The sequence below is a fragment of the Eptatretus burgeri genome, chromosome 3 (genome assembly GCF_056783735.1).
Source record: "Eptatretus burgeri isolate ZD-2024b chromosome 3, Ebu_testis_v1, whole genome shotgun sequence".
NCBI lineage: Eukaryota > Metazoa > Chordata > Myxini > Myxiniformes > Myxinidae > Eptatretus > Eptatretus burgeri.
Genome location: NC_140963.1, coordinates 76,718,620 through 76,742,151, shown reverse-complemented (window position 1 = coordinate 76,742,151; position 23,532 = coordinate 76,718,620). Strand labels below are relative to the sequence as shown.

Genomic DNA, 23,532 nt, shown 5'->3' with positions numbered 1-23,532 from the left:
TAAGAGGTGACCAGGGTTGCATCAGGAAGGGCATCCGGCGTAAAACATGTGCCAAATCACTATGCGGATCATACGGATGATCCGCTGTGGCGACCCCTAACGGGAGCAGCCGAAAGAAGAAGAAGATATGGCAAGTACTCCACATGGGGAATGAGTGTGATCTTTTTTGATGACATCATAGGTGCCTTCGCTGTGACGTCATAATTGCATATGTGAAAGGCTATATCTGATCAGTATGAAAAAATTTGAGGGTCATATATATAGGAATAAAATGGTCCATAAAAAAAATAATTCATGACGTCATCGGTCACATGATTCGGCAGCCATATTGTTTCAAATAAAATATACCTTCAAAAACCTTCTCTGAAGTGGATGAACAGATCGAGCCAAAACTTTACATGTGTGACCACCTAACAATGAGGAAGAAAAGGATCACACATGTGATGTCGTAGGCCACATGGTTTGGCCGCCATGTTGGCTTTACCATAAAACCTTTTAAAATCTTGTTCTCCAGAACGGCTGGACAGATTAAGAGAGAGAGCTTCATACAAATGTTCCCCTAGCCTTGTGTGCATAAGTTTGTTAAGGAATGATTGATAGGTCACATGGTTTGGCTGCCATGTTGGATTGAAGAAAAATATTAAATAATGTTTTCTCTGGAACCGCTTTATCAATCAACAAGAAACTTAAAAATTAAGATCTAGGTGCGATGGGAAATGCATGTTTTAAATTTCAACTTGATCAGACACATGGTCTGGCAGCCAGAATTATTTTTTTTTTTTTGATCTGGGTTAATTTTGTTCTTTTTTTGAATTGGGCTCACTTGGCTGTTCCTGGATGGGTTTGAGGGTAGAGGAGTAGCAGCTGAAATGCAAATTCTATCCAGGTTCCTTCTGATGACTTCATGTTTACTTTTTGCTTGTTCTGGTTCCTTCTGATGATTCCAATACAGTACTGCACTGATTTGGTCTTCAATTTGATTTTAATTTAATTTATTTTAATCCCATTCTAAATTCAATTGAATAATAACAAAAAAAAACGTCATGGGTCAGGGTCAGGTGTCCGATCAAAGCGGGGTTGCATCAAAGTGGGACGTTTTGGTACCCGGTCATCACAGTTATAATGTGGCAGTTCGAATGATGTCTGTTATTAATTACGAAATACACAAGTACACAAACGCTGCACAAAATACAACACACAAAACAAGTCCTGTCGAGGGTCTGCAATCTCTGATTGCTCTTTTTCTTGTTTCGCTTGTGTTTCTTCTGTCAGATTTTTTTCCAGTTCTACTCTTCAGGACTCTTCCTTGGCCTAATCTTCCCAGGGATTTTTCTGATTTTTTTTTTGTTTTTTTTTCAAAAGATCTCTTGTTTTTCCCACACTGTTGTCACTTTCTGTCTCAATGCATGCCTCATTAAAATATCTCTCTTTGTCTTTTTGAGCTTGTCATTGGAAGTCGACATTTAACCGCTTTATGTCTTCTCTTGATGCGCCTTTGGTTTTCATCCCTCTTCTTCTGTTTGCAATACTTATTGCTTCTTCTGACAGCCATTTAGCTTTCTTCTTTCTGCTTGCTTTAGGGATGTTCTTTTTGGCTTCTGCTTTTACAATGTCTTCGACCTCATGACACAATTCGTCTGGCATTCTGTCAACCAATTCCAGCTCTGCAAAACGTTTTCTTTTTTTCACCTTTATTACCTCCGCCTCCGAAGATGGATGGAGGTTATGCTCTCACCTCTCTGTGTTTATCTGTTTGTCTGTGAGCAAGATATCTCAAAAAGTTATGGATGGATTTGGACGAAACTTCGTGGTCAGATTGGGTGTGTGACATGGACGAATTGATTCGATTTTTGTGAAGATACGAATCTGGATACTAGAATTTAAAAATGATTCTAAACCATTGAGATCTCGAGCCAAAAAATATATAGGATATACAGTATAGCATGTTGTTGTTCGTCTTTCGGCTGCTCCTGGAAGGGGTCGCCACAGCGGATCATCCGTTATGATCCACATACTGATTTGGCATTGGTTTTACGCCGGATGCCCTTCCTGACGCAACCCTGGTCGCCTCTTACGACACAGGGATAAGGATTGGGTTTCGCCATGATTCCGGGCTGCCATACACCCTCTCATAGCGTGGCCCAGCGCAGAGCACCCGTCCTCAAGCGATCCTCCAACCCAAGCCTCCGAGTCGCCGGATTACAGGCGCACGCCACTACACCCGGTTATAGGATATACAGTATAGCATGATACCTAAAAAAGTTATGGACTGATTCAGACGAAACTTGGTGAACAGGTTGGGTGTGTGACAAAGACAAATTATTTCGATTTTGTTAAAGATCTGGATGCTAGAATTATTATCTTGCCAAAACGAAGTTTTTGCAAGATATGTTAATCAGCTTGTATGTTTTTATTTTTTATTTTTTGTTTGTCTGTAATCACGTATCGATCACTCTGCAGAGCACAGTTATCATTGGAAATTTTTGTAACTTCGCATATCAGAGTCCTATAGAGGTCCCTTTCAGTGCATAAAATTTTCAAGGTCAAAGGTCAAGGTCACTTTGTCGCAAATCAGGGGAGTCGACGAAACCCTTATTTTTTGAGTTTTGATCGTATCATCTTCAAACTTCATGGGAATATAGTTCATGGTCTGGCGCTCAGCTGATTAATTTTTGGTGGCGATTGGCCTTGACCTTCATGGTTAGCACTTAAGGTCAAACATATTTGACCCCACGGTCACATTTTCAAGTTTTAGGAACCATATCGTGTAGTACCTCAAATTGAACACCTCGATGAGTGCTTTCTAGATATGTCAAGCTTGAGACATTATGACGTCATTGGGTGACGTTATGAGGCAAAAGCATATTTTTCATGGTTACTCTGTAGAACGATTCTCATCGGAATCTCTCGTAGGCAGATATTCCTCAAGGAGTCGCTCCTGGTGGATAGCAGCTCTGTTCACCTCAGTGTGACCTTCAAGAAGTCACACGTGGTCACCTTTTGGCAATTGGTTTTTATTTTAATTTTTTTTGGTGATTCTTTACCATTCAGAGATAGAGCCAAAAACGATATGTAGCATGCTATTTCAAAACCTTATGGACAGATTATGACAAAACTTGGTGGACAAGTTGGGTGTGTGACAAGGAATAATTGATTTGATTTTGGTGAAGATCTGGATATGGCCTGGATACTGTAATTTTTTTTTAATGATTCTTCACCATTGAGATATAGGGCCAAAAAGGATCTATAAATTCTTGATTTTGGTAGTTTCACCAGGAGGCAGTTGCTGGCAGACCTTGAGCACCCTGTGGAAATAGGGGGAGGGGGACATATCTCAGACAGAGCAAAAGGGGGGGGGAGGCCGGAGAGGATACGGTAGAAGACAGAATGACCACCGACCTGCCTGCGATGAGAGAGTGAGTTTTTCCTTCCTGAGAGTTTGCGTCTGTATCCACCTTGTCCACCCTGTGTCGATCTTGTAAAATCCCAGTCTCACCCTATCACTCTGAAGTGATCATCAAATGAACACACCTATCTATTTCATTCATCCACAGGAAGAGGTTCAATCTATAGTACCACCTTCCAGAAACTGTTCCATCGCACTCTTCCCTCCCGGGCTTCAAGCAAGCATTGCACCACTTTCTCTTCCAGTTGTCACCCCCAATTATGACCCCCAATTCACCCCCAATTCAAGCAAGCATTGCACCACTTTCTCTTGCCAGTTGTCACCCCCAATTCTGACCCATCATCTTTATTACTCCCATTAATCTTTCCTAACTCAACCATTTTACTTGTTCGTTTCAATGTTTCCTCCCATCTTTCTTCTTATCTTGTTCGTTCATTCCTTTGACGTTCATCCCACTTTCAGTTCTACCTTGCTTTTTCATGAGCCTCACTCTTTTCAAGAAAAAAAGAAACAAATCGTTTCATTGGCAATGCTTCAGCACCAGCCAGCTTCCTTCACTTGAGCCAGGACTGAAGGTAGAGCAGCAAGATCCATGTTTGTCATCAGCTCGTTAACAATCTCGGGTGACATGTAGTTTTGTGGCTGATCCAATCGCCTATTTCCGGAATATCATTCCCTCTCTGTTTAATGAGCCGAAACAAATTACTTTCAGCTTCATGTGACTATTAATGGGATGGCCCTGCCTGAGTAAATACTGAGTGCATTAAATCTGGCATACGAGCCCCTTTCTGTGTCTTCGCTGCTCTTCCTTCGATGCTTCATTAAGTTGCTTTTCTGTGATTTTCGGTTTTTTTCTGTGTTTTTACAAAAACAAAACAATTTGATGTTCTACTGCTGCTGTACAAACAAAGCAAAGTTTACTCCTCATCTCATACAAGATCAGCCACTGGTGTTCCCTAAAACCACTCGACATGGACACTTGTGGTCCTATCTTTGTATTGCCTGCCTGTTCTCGAGAGAATCGCCTTGTCCTTGGGTTCATGTGGAATAAATGTCTCCTTGGCTGCATATTGTGGATCATGTTTGCTGGTCTCCAGAGGCCTACTCATATGGAGAAATAAAACACAAATATGCACCTTCAGTTATATGTGTTCCATGTGGAATCTTGATGTCTATGTTTAACCCTAACCTAACTCCAACTTGTCCAAGCCACATAAACTCGATCTCTCCAAGACAAAATGCCATAAACATTGTTAACGCCTTGTGCAAGACTCGTCGAACACAATGGCCACCATTCCGTTTTATCAACTTTAACGGTTTTCACAAGAATTATACTTTAACGGTTTTCACAAGAATTATACTTTTACTACTATGAGTTAATTATTCATCCTCCGACTATTTTTATGGTGGGGGAGGGAAGAGGGGGGCTTATATTTTGGGTACTGTCAGTCCACCCATTATTGGTCCACGTTCGGTGAATTTACTAACCAGTCTCTCATCAGGTAAAGTTAACACAAATACAAAGGTGTCCTTATTGTCACACTCCATTTTTAGAAGGGAGGGTGGGGGGAGTAGTTGCTTATTATTTATCATGACAAAACTTTTCAAGGATAGTGTAGGCCCCATGGGGAGTAGAATGGGGGCGGGGGGCGGGGAGGGGATTTTCGGATGGAGATAGAGGTTTGTTGTGTTTGTTGTTATGAGAACAGTGGGGTGTAGCTCGTGGACCCTCGATGCCTTGGTACTTGTTGATGTACGTTTTACAATTCCACAATCGGGGCCTCCTCTTAGAATGTGGGTGACCCCAAAAAATAACCTCGCCTGGCAGGCCCTTCTGTTGGAAGACCAATCAAATGATGCCATCTTTAGGTGAAGAATAGATTTCAAGCAAAAATTAGTTAAACCAACAAGACAATCAACTTTTACAATTTCACCTTTCTCTTTTTCCTGGAGGCGAAATTGACACTGATGTCACACTTTCAATTTCCTTTGAAGTCCTTCTCAAAACAGGACTTTTGCAATGACGTGTGAATGCTAAACTATGCCCTTTGCACATGTGGTGTGTGTACATTTACATTAACTCGATTCTGCTCACCGAGCACTTTTAACCTGCCGTTGCCAGCACAAAATGTTTGACGTCTTTTCAACATAATTTTCAGCATTTAGATGAGGGAGTGACAACTTTCAAATGGTTAACAATAATTATAAATGTTCCTGAAAGCAAATTGGACTCACGGAAATATAGGGATATGAAAAATATCCGTGGATGATAGGATATTTCTATCCTATCCGTGTCCTGTTTGTACATTCTAGCGTCGGCTGTGGTTATGTAAAACACACACACAGACGCACCAACTGTTCTCAATATGTATTCAAAAATCTAGTGTAATTTCTCTTGTGACCCTTGAACCAAACAAACTATATATATATATATATATATATATATATATATATATATATATATATATATATATATATATATATATATATATGTATGTATATGTATATGTATATATATGTATATGTATATGTATATATATATATATATATATATATCTATATATATATATATATATATATATATATATATATATATATATTTGGGTCATGGGGGTACTACGAGAGTGGGGATATCCCTGGTTTCTCCCCAGACTCACCGGGAATTAAGACCATCGCACAGGAATAACTTTGTGTTGCGTTGAGTCGCTAATAATTTAACCACATGACCCAGTGTCCTCTGTCTGAGCATCGTTTAACTGGGAGCACGCAGTTGCCTAAATGGGGAATCGCACCCTCGATGCATACTTGTGTTAAATTTACCATATCAGGTGCAGCCGAGCGGAGCTGCCAAGCACGCACCGGCTAATAAGCAGATTATTGGGGTATAACTTTCCAGCTCGGCTAATGTGCGGACCATGCTGGACCAATGGAGGAAAAGATGAAAAGGAGCTGGGTACATTTATAACAAAGAAAATTTATTATAACCAGGCAAGGAAAGTTATGTGGCACAACAATTATGTACAGCAGGGGAAAGCAAGGAATTTGTGGGTGTGACACAAGAAATGCAAATATTTGCACTAGAAGACACAGCGCAGTGTTACCCCAATAAATTTCTGCAGTCTTAACTTATGTTACACATAAGGGTGCCATCACACACACACACACACACACACACACACACACACACACACACACACACACACACACACACACACACACACACACATTAGAGGTAGTCCAGAAAGAGGAGAGACAGTTGGGGTGAAGTGACCTCATTGCACTTGGCGTCGTTGGTGGACTGGTGCAACCCAATCAATTAGGAAGGGGGAGGAGGGAGGAAAACTGAGGGTGTCTACGGTGTAGGAGTGGGAGGTGTGAATGTCGTGCAGCGTGTCATGCAGCGTGATGTGAGAGAAAGGTGTGAGAGGTGCGAATCAGTGATGCTCTTTTAGCTTGTGGTTCCTCAGTGGACGAGACATAGATGGGAGAAAAAGATGCATGAGAGAAAAACTTCACAGAGATGTGTGAGAGGTCTGTAAATGTGAATATTGGCTGCGGAATGCAGCCAAAACTGAGCGCCAGTGACATTGGGATGATCCTGGCCTGTCCTGGCAGTAGCTCGTTCCACTCGCTTGTCTCGCTTGGCTGCTCTACACTCTTCGCTCGGTTGTGCTGGCTCGTGAAGACATTCAGCTCAGACACTGGACAGAGGAGAGATCTTGGATGACTGCCTCATGAGCCTGGATAAGTGTGTGTGTGTGTGTGTGTGTGTGTGTGTGTGTGTGTGTGTGTGTGTGAGAGAGATATACATATATATATATATATATATATATATATATATATATATGTGTATATATATATATATGTATATATATGTATGTGTATGTATATGTATGTATATATATATATATATATATATATATATATATATATATATATATATATATATATGTATCTTGTATATTATTTCCGAGTTTGTGGTTTCGTGTCGCGCTATCTTCGACTTTGTTCTGCGCTCGAGTAACGTGATATTCGGCTTACATTATCTCAAAGACCATATGAGGTGCATGGTACAAAAAAAAGTAAATAAAATGGTTCTGAAACAGTGAAATCATATTCCACTTACTGCATTAAAGTAAAATTACTCCTGATACTCTGCATCAGTTCCTTTCTCAAACACACCCACCCCAACATGTCGCGCAGAGCGCGGGTTATGCTAGTATATATATATATATATATATATATATATATATATATATATATATATATATATATATATATATATATATATATATATATATATATACTAGTAAAGGTGCCCATCTTGGACGGGCATCACTGGCAACATATGGTAAAAGATAGATAGCATGAATGTATTTTAAACATTATATGATATCATGTTTATCCTTTGATTAATTATCATTCAGGTTTTCCCCTTCGACTGTCCCGCAGTAGCTCCACTTCGATGACATTACCATGTAGTTTAGTGACAACACAACGTGTACCATTCGTGAGTTCCGGAGGATCCATAGAGCGCATTAAAATTACAGGGCACCCTACTTTAAAGTGAGCCAAAAGGCCGGATCAGTTTCGTGTACATATTCATATCTTGTAGATTTTAGCTGGCCGGATCAGTTTCGTGTACATATTCATATCTTGTAGATTTTAGCTGATTCTGAAACTGTTAACAGCATGTCGATCGGATGGTTCTGTGATTTTCTACGATAGTAAACAGAAGTACGACTTAAGCCTGTACGCCACTATGCGGAGACCCGAGGACCTAATATTTCACAACAAACTAAAAACTCACAAAATTTGAAGATATTTTAAATAAACAATTTATTATAATATCAATTAAATATCATTTTTATCCATCGATAATATGAATTGTTCTGTACAGCTATAGTTGTTCTCCTGGGATCTGCGCATCCATCCATGATCTATGTTCTAATGAAGTGCAGTAGGAATAATAAAAACAGCACCGTGTGGGAGTGTAGGTAATCTCTCCAAAGCTCTCGGAAAGCCTTAAAATGCATCACGATCGGTTTGATTGCGAACAGATATACGGACGGACAGACATCGAGACCGGTTTTATTAGGTCATCATGAAGGTACCGCTTGATATTACGCATTGAAATAGAGATATGAATACTCAACTGAGTTTATTATATGTCAATGATTGATAGCTTATTGACAGCTCAATAACATGAGCAATTTACTATGGTGTATAGTGATTAATAATAAAATACTCTACAAAAGGTTTTACGAACTCATCTTAGTGGTCCTCTAAAAAATGGGAAACATTTTTATTTCTTTTTTGTGCAATAATTCCTCCCATTTTGCAAATGGAGAACATGAACTGTTTAACTACCGTAATTATCAAAACGAATTTTGAGGGGCCTCTTAAGGAAGACAATTATATAATCTATATTAATATTTCGACACGCCCCTTTTTTGTTCCATCATCAGATTACTATATATGTCAAATCTTGTTTCATTTCATGCAGTAACAAAAATCTGATGGTGGAACAAAGAAAGGGGCGTGTCGAAATATTAATATAGATATATATGTAGCTTCTTTTTTATAGAGCCTGAGTGAGGGAGGAGCCAAAAATCGGATCAAATGATCTTGTCGGAATTCCCGAGCTCCCCCATTGGTGCATAGCAGTCACCCTTCAGAATTGAAAGTGACTTTAGTTGCTCTTGAGCTTGGCCACACGATTGAGCTCCATAGTTATCATTGGGCGAGGGTCTTCGGGAGTACTCTCAAGCCCCGAATGTGTGCTGGAATCCTTTTGAGCGTGACTATTTGTGGAAACCCCAGAGCTACCCGTGCATCCTTGAATGAATCCCAGTGAATGCCTGCACTTTGAGTTACATCCCGAAACACTCCGACTCTTAATATCCTCATTCCCTTGGCATTCTCAGAGACTGGTGAGCATCCAGGGGGGATGATAGACGTTGCGGCAGATGTAGGGAGGTGAGGGAAGCTTTGTGGCGAAGAGATCGGAGTAGTTTCTTTCTTTAACTATATCAAGGGAAAAAGAACAGGTAAGGACCAGTGTGGGCCATTGAGGAATATCACCGGGAGAGTGGTTAGTGATGAAGGTGAGATGGCAGGCTTATTAAACAGGTATTTTTCTTCAAATTTTACACAAGAACAGTAAGGAGAATTGCCAATAGCTGAGAGTATCTATCAAGGAGGTGAGGAAGGGCTTTTACAGAAGATCCAGGTTGGAGTGGAGGAAGTAAAAGAACAACAAGGTAATCTAAGAGTCGATAAGGCTCCGGGTCCAGATAATATACACCCAAGAGTATTGATGGAGGTGGCTGAGCAGGTAAGCGAGATGTTAACGGATATTTTCAATAGTTTCCTGGAGTCAGGAGAGGTACTGGAGGATTGGAGAGAAGCAAATGTATCACCATTATTTAAGAAAGGGTCCAGAGAAGAATTGGAAAACGATAGACCTGTTAGTTTGACTTCAGTTGTGGGGAAGGTGTTGGAGACATTAATTGGGGACCAGATGAGGAACCACTCAAACAAATACAAACAAATTAAAAGGAGTCAGCATGGGTTTACCAAAGGTAGTTCCTGTTTAACAAATCTTTTAGAGTTCGATGAAGCAGTGTCTGGGTGGATGATGGAAAGGGAGTGGACATAGTATATCTCGACTTTAAGAAGGTATTTGATAAGGTACCACATCGGAGGTTGTTAGTCAAAGTGAAGGCTTGTGGAGTGGTTGGTCAGGTAGCTAATTGGATTGCAAACTGGATTAGTGGTAGGAAGCAAAGAGAGGCTGTGAGTGGGAGGATGTCTTGCTGGGAGGATGTAAGTTGCAGGGTACCTTAGGGATCAGTACTCGGTTGATAACTATTCATTATTTACATCAATGATTTGGATAATGTGGTAAAGAGTAAGCTTTCCAAATTTGCAGATGACACAAAGCTTGGAGGTGAGGTGGATAGCAGAGGGGGTGGTGATGAGATACAGGAAAGTATTGATAGTTGCATAGATTGGGCAAAAGATTGGCAGATGGAATTTTACCTGAGCAATTATAAGGTGTTGGGGATGGGAAAGAACAATGAAAATAGAGATTACAGGATGCAAGGGGTAATTTTGGAGCGTGTCACGTAGGAGAAGGATCTGGGGGTGGTAATAGATACGGGAGGTAAGCAGGCAGCACAGTGGCAGGCAGCTATAGGTAGAGCAAATCGGGTTTTAGGTTACATTCGGAGGGGCATCATTTATCAGTCAAAAGAGGTGGTGTTAACATTGTACAGGAATTTAGTGAGGACCACATCTAGAATATTGTGTGCAGTTATTGTAACCACAGTTCCGGAAGGACATAGATGCCATCGAGAGAGTTCAGTGCAGGGCGACGAGATCGATTCCGGGCCGAGCTAGACTCGGCGATGAGGAGCGGCTGAAGGAGACACGGCTTTATACACAAGAAAGGAGGTGGTTTCGAGGAGATATGATAGAGATGTTTAAGATAATGAAAAGTGGAGATAAAATAAGTGCAGATGAATTATTCAACAGAGTAGACAGTGATAGGACCAGGGACCATAGATTGAGAGTAAGGAAGATTAGATTTAAGACGGTAGCAAGGCAGGGGACTTTTACTCAGAGATATATATATATATATATATATATATATATATATATATATATATATATATATATATATATATATATATATATATTATAACAACCCTCCCACCTCCCAAACCTCTCACCTTCCAACATGATTAATCATAAATGTTATCATTTTAACCTGACCCTGTATATCCACAAACCCCAAATATGTCCTTCACGTTGGTGTTCAGAAGCACGTAATCCAGATGCACAGTCCATTCACTGGTAGTTATCCACCGGGGGTTTGTGTCACACGTGACTGTCCACTCGGGCCTTGTACTGGCCGACATGGTCAGGAATTTTTACTACGAGCAGCTTGCCCGTTCAGCGATCAAAGAAAGTTCTCCAAGCCTTTTGTTGTGCAGCGGCACAGCTCCTTATCTCAGGTAATTTTCCAACCATTTTCGGCTTCTTTCAGAAGCTTTGTGAGTCATTTCAGGTAACAATCCTTATCCCGAACACACAATATATTTTATTTCTCCCCAGACTCTGCCTCTTCCTGGGGTGTCTGCGCATGCACAGCGAGCAATTTTTTTTGGGGTGGATTACATCATTTCAACAATCAGGTGTTGGTTTGAGATTAGAGAAGAGTTAATGAAAATGGTTTGTGAAAAAATGTAAATCATAACTTATTTATCTTCAAGTGTACTTCTTTGTGAGTTAAGATACAGAGTGTGGATTGAACTGTTACTCCATGTGTTAGGTTTGCTGATTGTGAGTAAACATTGCTGATCATTTTCTGTGCACAGACAATGAGTTCACAGAGACCATCTCGTGCACACTTAGCACTCTGGGCATCGCTGTGTTTTCTGATCGCTGGACTAGCTCTTGCACAGAGAAATTATGTGGAAGGTATTCTGGGTGGGACTTGTATCTTGTTCGCGCCACCGAGTGTGCATCGAGTGTGCGTGTTTTCTGCCCGTCGTTGAGTGTGCACATTCTCTGTGACTCGCTCGAGTGCGTGTGCTGTCTGTCCTTCACTAAGTGTGGATGTCCTCTGTTTCTTACCGAGTTTGCATGTTCTCTCTGCCTCCATTGAGTGTGCGTATTCTCTGTCTCTCATTGAGTGTGCCCATTCCTGAAATGTGTGTTTTTGTCAGTGTGCAGGGATGACTTGGACATCGTGTTTGTCATTGACGGTTCATGGAGTGTCGGTGAGACATTGTTTGAAAAGGAAAAACATTTCCTGGCAACGACATTGAAAAATCTTGGTGACGCGGTTGTGAAGAAGACCCGTGTTGGTGTGATACAGTTTGGTACCAATCCCCATTCAGAATTTTCCCTTCATACTTTCTCCACGGCAATGGACATTGATCAGCGTCTACAGTCAGTACCATTGAGAGGTGGTGGGCGCTATCTTGGTCGTGCTATAAACTTTGCGTTGACCGAGTACCTACCACCACCGTCTGACAGAACAACAGTTTTGGTGGTGCTGTTAACAGGCAATAGTCAAGATAACATTCATCCCATCATGCAATCCATCTTACAGAGCACACTTCACCTGGTTGTGGTCGGTGTGAAAAATGCTCCCATACCTTTGCTGAACATGCATCTATTTGACAAAAGATTTTTTGCTTCTGACTTTGATAACCAGCAGGGTCTGATGCAGGACCTGGTGAATGCGCTTTGTCAGTTACAGGACCGTGTCTTCGATTGGGATGTTCGAGCGAACCTATTTCAAAGTACGTATGTTTTTGTGCAACATCCCTCTCGGTTCTGTGCTGTTACCTTTGGGACACGTTTTCTTTTTCACCTGGTTAACATTGCACTGTCCTTGGGGGTGGGGGGGGGGGTGGTGGTCTGGCTTTCCCCTCTGGGATGAGTTCCTTCCTAGTAAACCAATCTGCGCTCACTTCACTCCTGTACACTTCGCAACCTCGAGAAACCATTGTCAGCTCTTTGGGATCTAGAAGTACAGGACTTTCTATTTTTATTAGTTATTATTCAACTAGCAAACCAAAACTCCACATGACAGCTTGGCTGTCTGACACACTCACTTCCTGGGAGATTCAATTGCTCAGTAAAAAGTTGCAGATGCATTCCACTTCCATTCGCTTCCAACATTGTCACCTCATCAATCACCCGACTAGCTGGCATTACGTCCGCTCTGTATTTCTATCCTCGTTTGTCTGGTTCCAAGTACAGCATCGATAACAATCACAAAACACCTTATTCTGGGTACTTTTTCGACTAAAGTTTCCAATGTACCGACAATTTCTCCAAATAATGGGGGATACACCTTGCAGCGGGAATATAATAAAATCAATTGGGCGTTATTTCTCCAGTTGTGTCCCATTCGCGAATGAACCAGACACAGGGTATTCATATCCAGAGAAGGAGAAAGGACTTCTTGCTTAAGATTCCTTCCTGTATCTGCTTTGTTATTTTACCAGGAAGCTGATCTTATTAGTGTTATATTTATCATACATTCTTGAAATGTTTGTTTGTTGCACAGCATGCTTAAACGTTGAATTGCCAAAATTGTCACATCCAGGTGACCTTTTCTTCAACCCCTTGCGATGCATTGACTCTTCAAGTACATGTGTTTCAGGACATACGTGTGAGCTATCCGTAATGTAACAAATGCAAAGGCCTTGTCAACGTCTCCCTTACAGGCTGTTCGGACAGCGACCTCCTGGCAGATATTGTTATCATGCTGGGGGGTAGTTCCAAGAATGGGCGACGATTCCAGAAGATTAAAAATACCGTAGCTTCAATTGTCAAGGACTTACCGGACAGTTTTCGCTTTGCCCTTGTCCAGTTCGGCGAGGATGTGGAAACACAATTCCAGCTAGATACTTACAGTCAGAAACAGCTGGTAAGAAAGGCGATCAAGAAGCTGAAACTTGAGCCGGGTGCCCTGCATGCTGGGAAAGTGCTGCGATACGTAAGGCAGAATCAATTTGTGAAGTCCGCAGGGAGTCGAATTGCAGATGGAGTCCCTCAGGTGGCCATTATTGTGCTTCCAGAGAAGTCCCACGATGCCGTAAGTGCCGCAGCCTCTGAGCTCAGACACCATGGAGTGAGTGTCTTTGCTTTTGGCACTGAACATTCAGATCAACAGCAGCTGAAGAACATAGTGAATGAGAAATTGAGTTCCCACATTTCTTTCATCGATCAAGACCCAGTGGAATCAATATTGATGCAGCTGTGCAGAGGGGTCTTCAATGAAATACATTCTATTCCACAGGCCACGACCAAAGGTAATTGTTGTTTTTTTTTTTCTTTCTTCCAAATCCTCTGTAGTTTTGCTTCTCTTGACAAACCCACATTCTTGTAATTATACCCATTTTGTGTTGAGTAACATTTTGTTTAGTGACCGTTGGTAATGGTAGTCAATGACATGCTATTTGATCGATCACACTTGTGTCACTTCCCTTACTGTGATTGTTGTACACAAACATTATTTTTTTTTTTATCCAAAAAATAATGATTTGAAGCACATTAGCCGATATCCATTAAAAAACGTTCTTGAATGACAACTTTTAGTTCCTTCGTATACAGCACGTGTCTGCAGGTTAGCGCTCAGTTCTTGCTGGGATGTGGTGTTGTTGCTATTGCAGTCCCCCCCCCTCCCGTCAGTTAAAGCAGGAATTTATAAGTTGTTCAGGAAGTCCATGGGCTCGGAGCGGAAATTTCGCATTTTGGTAACATCTTGAAAGGCAAAACGTAACAACCTTTTTCTTATCACATGACATCTGTAGATGACAAAAAAACTATTCTGGCCCCATGTCAAAATGGCAAATCCAAGATGGTGCCCAAAAAGCTGTGAAATTATACAAGGAAATAGCCATTAATCAAACTACAAGTCACAATTTTTGTTCAATTCATTTGAATTTTGGCACAATTGTTGAGCTGAAGTCGTGAAACGTCTACTGGGTTGTCCATTTTGGTCACATGACTCAGTTTAAGATAGTGGTCAAAAAGCAATTAACTTGAGATAAAAATATAAAAATCACAGTTTTACCCATTTTTGCATGTTCTGTCGATGTTATTGGAGGAATAGCATTTCCATTTGTTCAGGTCAGATGGTGCAATCCAGATCAGTGGCCAAAGGGCGATAAGCTATGGTCACACGACACAGCAGACAGCAGATGTGCAACATAACATTTAGAGTGCAATTATACTTTTCTCCCATTGCGAGTTCTGAGACTGTTGCAAAACATTTACTGAATTTCATATTGCTTCCATCCATCCATCCATCCATTAGGACCATACTCTGTGTAGAGCATTAGTGCTTCCAAAGCAGTCTCCTTGGCTATTGGGCACAATCCTGGACGGGTCGCCACTCCGACACAGTATACCAGCAAGCTGGCACTCATTTTTCCAACCTCGGAAGGAAGATAGGCAGAGTCAACCCCACCTGGTATTAATTCAACATCCGAGTGGGATTTTAACTCGGGATCCTCAGATCCCAAACCCACCACCCAAACCATTAAGCCAACGCCAGGCTTATATGGCTTCCGATTCCTTTCATATTGATTGCGTTCCTAATCAGGATAGTCGTCAATGTCTTCATCATCAGATGTATCACCATTGTCATCTGGCTGTACAAGGTCATCATCTTTCATGTTATTGTTGGTTTCCAGCTTAAATATGGCCCTGCATTTAAGATAATTTGTAAGATACTAGCATTCAGTTAGCTTGCACACTTTGGAGCAGTTTCAGGATTTGGACTTGAGGACGACATCTGGAAAAAGGAGGCTCTGTCATCCATCAAATAAGAATGTGGCTCAGGGGCAGATCTAGGTCTCAGGCAAGGGGGGAGGGGGGTGTTGACATTTTTGGCTTTGAGGCAAGGTGGGTGGGTGGCAATATACCCGTGCGAGCGCCAACAGTGCGAAGCCCATACGAGGGGGAGAGGGGGGGTTGAAGGAGGGAGTAAGGTGGTGGGGGGGGGTTGAGGGAGGGGAGGGATGGTTGATGGAAGGAGGGGTTGAGTGAGGGGTACTCAGCAGCTGAAGGGGGGTTGCAACCCCCCCTCTAGATCCGCCACTGTGGCTATCCTCATCACTCATCATTTGCCCATCTGCAAGATTTGATATGTTTGGATTATTCTAGACTGCTATGCCACACCGTGGATTGGTAATTCGCTTTCAAAGCATACATGCTTCGGAAATCTTTACATGAGGGCAGTCGACTGGACTCCACCTCTCTTCCCGTGCCCTGAACAATTGATACCGCAGCTCATTAACCTCACCGGTGTTTGACCTGCCTGCATGCAATCGCCACGTGAAGTCTTGAAGAAAGCGCAACAAGTTTGTGGACAGTGACCATTTCTCTGGAACTCGGTGAATTATTATTGGTACCCTGTGCTCTTCTATAAGAGCTGTACAGCCTTGGGCTTTACTCGTAATCCAAATGCATTTGCTGCGTGGTTTCCAGCGAGTGCGTGCAATCCTGGTAACGCTTTGCAGCCATTATGAGCAAGTACTGAAGGGATTGGTTCGACACGTGACATACATATGACAATCTGGGTCACTGTTAAGAGAGAGAGGATAAACACGTCCGTGCCTTCTGAGACAATGATCACAGAGGTGAGGTCTGGTGCAGCATGTTTTGCATGCAACATGTGGGCGTCTGCTTCTTCCTGGCTCGAACCCAAAGCTTCAACTTTATCATAAGCATCACGGCACCTTAAAAAGGCATTTCTCAAAACATGTGACATATACGATTCGGTCATGTCGTTTTGTTCTGAGCTGTTTTTTTTTTTTTTTTTTTTTTTTTTTAACCAGTCTTGTCGCAGTAATTTGATGATGAGATTGGTTTTTGCTTTCTGAGGATGACAAAAAGACCCCTCCACTGCTTTATCTTGTGACCATCAACAATATTACTGAAGAGCTGTTTCTGAACCACAGTTTACCCTCTCTGGAGTTTTAATGAATTGTCATTGTGGACATTGAACGCCAAATCGATGTCGCAACTCCCTGATCCGGCACGTAAAGTCGAGAGAAAGATGGCTTCTGACGGTTCTTCAAAAATCATGTTCTCACCATGCACTTTCTGCACCAAACTCATCCCATCGGTGATGCAGGCGGATGGCTTAGGAATTGACTCTGCTGAAGACACAACTTTCTCGAAGTGTCGTGCCAAAGGGTGCCTTTTTTATTTTGTTTTCCAACGCTCTGTTGCAGTTACCCCGCAACCAGGGTAGTGGCCCAAGGAGATGGGCCAATACCTTATTCATCTGCAAGTTTCTGATACTTGCAATGAGCACCATGTGATGAAACAGCTTGTCGTCTGCTCTGAGGATCTCCTCTTTTGTTTGATACTTTAGACATTCTTTGTTTCTTCACACCTGTGAATATTTACAGTTGCTGCTTTTGAAGCTGCTCATGAAATTTCTGCATCTGTTTTTCGATCCTTCTTTCTTTAATCCGCTAGTCAGCTGTCTATTTTAGTTAGTCACCTGTTTGATTTTTTTTTTTTTTTTTTTTTTTTGGGAGATCATTTGGGATGTCAGGAACCCCAGTTGCCGTGGAAATGCTGATCAGCTCATTCTGGCTCCCATCAAATGGTTCCATGAATTTTTGCATTATGTCAACAAGTGACTGAATATTCGATTCGTCTCTTTGAATGCATGATTGCTCGAGATTAGGATGGCTCACACCAAGTGCCTGTAACTGTGTGATTTCTTTAAGCTGTTTCAGGTATACGCTCCTGTACTCTGCAGTGAGGTTATACTTACTCACTGCACCTGGTTTGAGACTGAAGCCCTTGGTTCCTCCAAACGTTCGTGTCCTTGTTTTTGGTCTTCTTGATCGTTTGATCAACAGGGATCTGACAAAAAACACACTTTTATCTCCCAAATGCAAAGAAAATCCTCCATTTACAATCTGTCAGTGGATATCTTGGTGATCCTCTGATGATCAGGTCATATCTGCATACCACACTGACAGGTATTGACTGGAGATGATATTGTCATTTGTGAAAGACCACGGTAGTATTGAACAGATGGTGAACAAATGGAGCATCTGGTCTCCTTTTTTTGAAGACCTGATCAGGCCGAGAAGTATCTCCACCACATCAATGTCGGACATCCAGAACTGTGCAGGTGGGCCAACACCAGACCGTAAGCAGTCAAGGTACTTGTGGAGGAAGCCCAACGATCCTGGTGAAACGCAGGTGTTCCACAAGGATGTCCATGTTTTCTTGTGTCATCTGATGCAGTTGACATATCCATTCCTCCAGGGATGATGATTCTGTTTCTTGGCTTCCTGGAAACCACTGATTCATATCAAACTGACAGCGTTGAGAAATTAATATGAACTGGGTCACCTGATCTCAGCAAAAAGCATTGGGGGAACTTCCTCTTTCTTTCCCGAATAATATCAGGAAATTTTCCATAATCAATTAAAAAGTACAACCAGTAATTTGTTTACTGCTCTTCTGCCACCATCTTTGAAAGTAACATCTGACCAAAATGGAAAATAGCAACATTGAGAATGTTCCATTATAATTGAGACAGACAAACATGCGAGATTTAAAAGTAATTGGTAATAAATTGTGTGTGGCCTTTAGGTTGATTGATATACTTATTGGCCTGATCAGGTAATTGCTATAATTGACAGATAAACCTCCAATGAAACCACTTCCTAGCCACCATCTTGAATTGACCTACTTTCCATCACAAAGCTGCCAATCTGATAAGGCCAGCATGATTATGTATTTTTTTGTGATCTACAGGCATAATGTAATCACCAAAACACCATGACGTCCCCCCCTCCCCCCCTCAAGATGGTTACCAGTAAGTGATCCAACTCATGGACTGCTGGCGACTAAGGGTGCCGGCGATAACTCACATAATCTTTACAAAGAACACCGTGTGATCTTTAACGTACACCTACTGATCCTAATAAACAGGATGCCAGTTACACCTCCATCTGAGAGATGGGGTATGCATTGATGCCTTGCCCTGTGAAACACCAGGATGACAGTTTATAGCTGGGTCAACATTCAAGCTCATGCACTTGCTGTGTAGTATCCACTGAATTGTAGGCACTACAGGCAGGGTAAACAGCTCAGATGGGAGTGTGCACACCTCTAGGCTATCCTGTTAGTCCTCGAATGGACATGAACAAAGTAACGGGAGGATTTAGCATGTGAAGGAGGAATACGAGTCATTGCCCCATGTGTGTACCCCATGTTAGACGCACCACAAACACCATTCCTCATCAAGGGTTTGGAACGGACACAAAGAACAGTCATTGAGCGTTGTTTTGACACTTTTGATTCGTGCTGTTTGTGTCGGACAAAAAACACCAATTAGCTAAAACATCGCTTTATTCAGATTTCTGAAATGCAAGTTTGATGGAACATTGCTCAGTTACCTTGAAACCTCATGCAGACCCGTTGCTTTTACAAACACATTGTTATCCGCATGATGCATACTTTCTTGGGTTTTGCTTTGTTAAACTTGTCTAACTACCTATGTCTCATGTTTACCGTTTTGCAGTGCACTCGGACATGTACAAGAGCGATGTAGTAATTGTGATGGACGGCTCGAAAAGTGTCAGTAAAATGAACTTCAATCATATGCGGAACTTTGTGTACAGCATGTTGTACGGAATGGACCTTTCGATGGAAACGACCCGTGTCGGTCTCGTACAAATCGGAAATGTTCCTCGTGCAGAGTTCTCCCTGCGTGATTTTACCAAGAAACAGAGCCTGCTGGATACTATAATGACTCTAAGTCCCAGAGGTGGAGCTCGCATGACCGGTCACACATTGGACTTTGTGCTGAGAGACATGCTTTCAGATAGCACCGCTGACCGGACAAAAACAGTCATCGTCTTGGTCACGGGAAAGTCCGCAGACAGTGTGCAGGTCCAGGCAGATAAGCTAAGCAGAGAGGGTGTCAATGCTTTCACCATCGGTCTCAAGGACGAGATCGATGATGACTTGGCGCTCATGGCATCTGCACAGCAAAAGTCACATCTGATTGCCCTGACGTGCTTCAAGCAGTTGTCACGAATACCAGATGAAGTTATCAGTATTATGGCAAGACCAACCTTAAAATCTTCGTACCCCTCTCCAGATTTTTCAGGCCTTGATCTGGAGACCAGTGAAGGTAAGTCTGTTTATTGTAATATTATTTTTTAATATTTGAATTTCAAGGTGCTCGAGAGTCGAGACTTCACCAACAAAGACATAACACAGAACAGAAAGTTCCGAAAACTCGACGTTGATTGATGCTGAGGCGAGACATGATGATTTAGAGAGAAAGAGGGTTATTGTACAAACATCTGCACAACTTCCTAAAACAGTAAGCTACTCCAACAGAGACACAAGGACAAAATCTTGTCTCGTAACCGGCAAACCACAGTGTGAGGAAAGTCACACTTTCTCCAACCATCCTCTAACATGTTAACTAGTCCAAATAGTACAGGCTATCTCTAACATGTGAACTCGTCCAAATAGTACAGGCTATCTCTAACATGTGAACTTGTCCAAATAGTACAGGCTATCTCTAACATGTGAACTTGTCCAAATAGTAAAGGATATCTCTAACATGTGAACTCGTCCAAATAGTACAGGCTATCTCTAACATGTGAACTTGTCCAAATAGTAAAGGATATCTCTAACATGTGAACTAATCCAAATAGTACAGGTTATCTCCAACATGTGAACTAATCCAAATAGTGCAGGCTATCTCTAATATGTGAGCTAATCCAAATACTACAGGCTATCTCTAATATGTGAGCTAATCCAAACAGTACAGGCTATCTCAAACATGTTAACCAGTTCAAATAGTACAGGCTATCTCTAATATGTGAGCTAATCCAAATAGTGCAGGCTATCTCGAACATGTGAACTAATCCAAATAGTACAGGCTATCTCGAACATGTGAACTAATCCAAATAGTGCAGGCTATCTCAAACATGTGAACCAGTCCAAATAGTGCAGGCTATCTCGAACATGTGAACCAGTCCAAACAGTGCAGGCTATCTCGAACATGTGAACTAATCCAAATAGTGCAGGCTATCTCGAACATGTGAACTAATCCAAATAGTGCAGGCTATCTTAAACATGTGAACCAGTCCAAATAGTGCAGGCTATCTCGAACATGTGAACTAATCCAAACAGTGCAGGCTATCTTGAACATGTGAACTTATCCAAATAGTTCAGGCTATCTCGAACATGTGAACTAGTCCAAATAGTACAGGCTATCTCAAACATGTGAACTAGTCTAAATCATTCAGGCTATCTCAAACATGTGAACTAGTCCAAATAGTACAGGCTATCTCTAACATGTGAACTAATCCAAATAGTACAGGCTATCTCAAACATGTGAACTAGTCTAAATAGTACAGGCTATCTCAAACATGTGAACTAGTCCAAATAGTACAGGCTATCTCAAACATGTGAACTCGTCCAAATAGTACAGGCTATCTCTAAAATGTGAACTTATCCAAATAGTACAGGCTATCTCAAACATGTGAACTCGTCCAAATAGTACAGGCTATCTCTAAAATGTGAACTTATCCAAATAGTACAGGCTATCTCGAACATGTGAACTAGTCCAAATAGTACAGGCTATCTCGAACATGTGAACTAGTCTAAATCATTCAGGCTATCTCAAACATGTGAACTAGTCCAAATAGTACAGGCTATCTCAAACATGTGAACTTATCCAAATAGTACAGGCTATCTCGAACATGTGAACTAGTCCAAATAGTACAGGCTATCTCAAACATGTGAACTAGTCTAAATCATTCAGGGTATCTCAAACATGTGAACTAGTCCAAATAGTACAGGCTATCTCAAACATGTGAACTAGTCCAAATAGTACAGGCTATCTCAAACATGTGAACTAGTCCAAATAGTACAGGCTATCTCTAAAATGTGAACTTGTCCAAATAGTACAGGCTATCTCTAAAATGTGAACTTGTCCAAATAGTACAGGCTATCTCTAACATGTGAACTTGTCCAAATAGTAAAGGATATCTCTAACATGTGAACTAATCCAAATAGTACAGGTTATCTCTAACATGTGAACTTGTCCAAATAGTAAAGGATATCTCTAACATGTGAACTAATCCAAATAGTAAAGGATATCTCTAACATGTGAACTAATCCAAATAGTACAGGTTATCTCTAACATGTGAACTTGTCCAAATAGTAAAGGATATCTCTAACATGTGAACTAATCCAAATAGTACAGGTTATCTCTAACGTGTGAACAAGTCCAAAGGGTGTCGGCTATCTGTCGCATTTTAAAATTGTAACAAATATCTTTTTCAATGCTATATATTGAATGTTTTCTCACGGTGTTGTTTCCCAGCATGCCGGGCATCTATTGCTGACATCCTAATTGTGATGGATGGCTCGAGCAGTATAATAGGAGCGAACTTCGAAATTCTCAAGAAGTTCTTCTGCCAGTTTGTGGGAAATTTTGAAATTGGCCCTCAATACATGCAGATTGGCATGATGCAGTACAGCACTGATCCACATACTGAATTCCTGTTCAACGAGTGCCCAAAAAAGGAAGATGTGGTGAAGGCAATTCAGAATATCAAACAGGTAATTGGAGACACATATACAGCAGAAGCTCTTCGTTATGCAGTCAAACATTTCTACATCGAGTCAACTGGGAACCGCCTGACTGCCGGGGTGCCTCAGATGGCAATCGTGTTCACGGATGGTGAAGCTCATGATAAATATGAAGTGGAGGCCAGTGTCAAGGAGCTTAAAGATCTGGGTGTGAAAGTTTTGTGCATTGGTGTACAAAACGCTTTAATAGAAGAGCTCGAGCTGATCGCCTCCAGTCCTGAACTGGTGTACTACGTGGACGACTTTACAGACTTGGAAAATATTGAGACGTATGTGAGTGACATGGTTTGTGACCAGCCAAAAGGTACTTCTAATCTATTCATTTTCTGTTGTTTTATATGATGATCTTCGTCTTGAATCTTCTGTTTTCTTTCCATTCTTTCTTGAGCTCTTCTTCCGAAGCACTGCATATGTATTGCATCTCTGGGACACATCCCTACCTTGTTATTATGCTACAATTGTACATAACAAGAATGCTGATTTATACTATTATTATTTTGCAGTCATGATGTGCTCACTGTTCATACTTTGAATTATTCATTATTATGTGATAAACTAGAAGCATTTCCTTGCTCACAGATTGTTCCATGGATGTGCTCGTGGGATTGGATGTCTCTGGAACCGATGAAAAGCAGAAAATCTGGGGACAACAGTTTCAGCTGAAGAGCAAACTTGAGGAAGTCCTTGAGAACTTATCTAACTTGAGTCATGTTTGTAAAGGAGCAGAGTCAATCGGAGTTCACGTTGGTGTCGTTGCGTTTGGCAAGGAGGAAAAGGTGTTGGTGGACACAGGACTGAAGCCGTACAATCCCGAGATACTGGTGGAGATTGAGAAGAGCACAGGGCCATCATTCTTGCAAGGATCATCCATTAAAAACCTAATTAATGTTTTCAACAGAAAAACTAGTCCAGGATCCATGAAGGTAAGATAGTGGTTT

General features: G+C 41.5%; 1 protein-coding gene across 4 annotated transcripts in view; it reads left to right on the top strand.

Moving 5' to 3' along the window:
• The window catches only part of LOC147030216 (collagen alpha-3(VI) chain-like), a 146,447-nt gene that overhangs the window by 4,537 nt on the left and 118,378 nt on the right, over positions 1–23,532 (top strand). For 3 of the 4 annotated variants that reach the window (XM_085874048.1, XM_085874049.1, XM_085874051.1), the window contains exons 2-7: positions 11,791–11,893; positions 12,142–12,723; positions 13,657–14,244; positions 19,497–20,111; positions 22,326–22,898; positions 23,174–23,517. In XM_085874048.1, the coding sequence (XP_085730174.1) occupies positions 11,791–11,893; positions 12,142–12,723; positions 13,657–14,244; positions 19,497–20,111; positions 22,326–22,898; positions 23,174–23,517 (2,805 nt within the window). Of the gene's footprint in view, positions 1–11,198; positions 11,608–11,790; positions 11,894–12,141; positions 12,724–13,656; positions 14,245–19,496; positions 20,112–22,325; positions 22,899–23,173; positions 23,518–23,532 lie in introns of those variants that run through there. The other variant, XM_085874050.1, reaches the window with a different exon arrangement.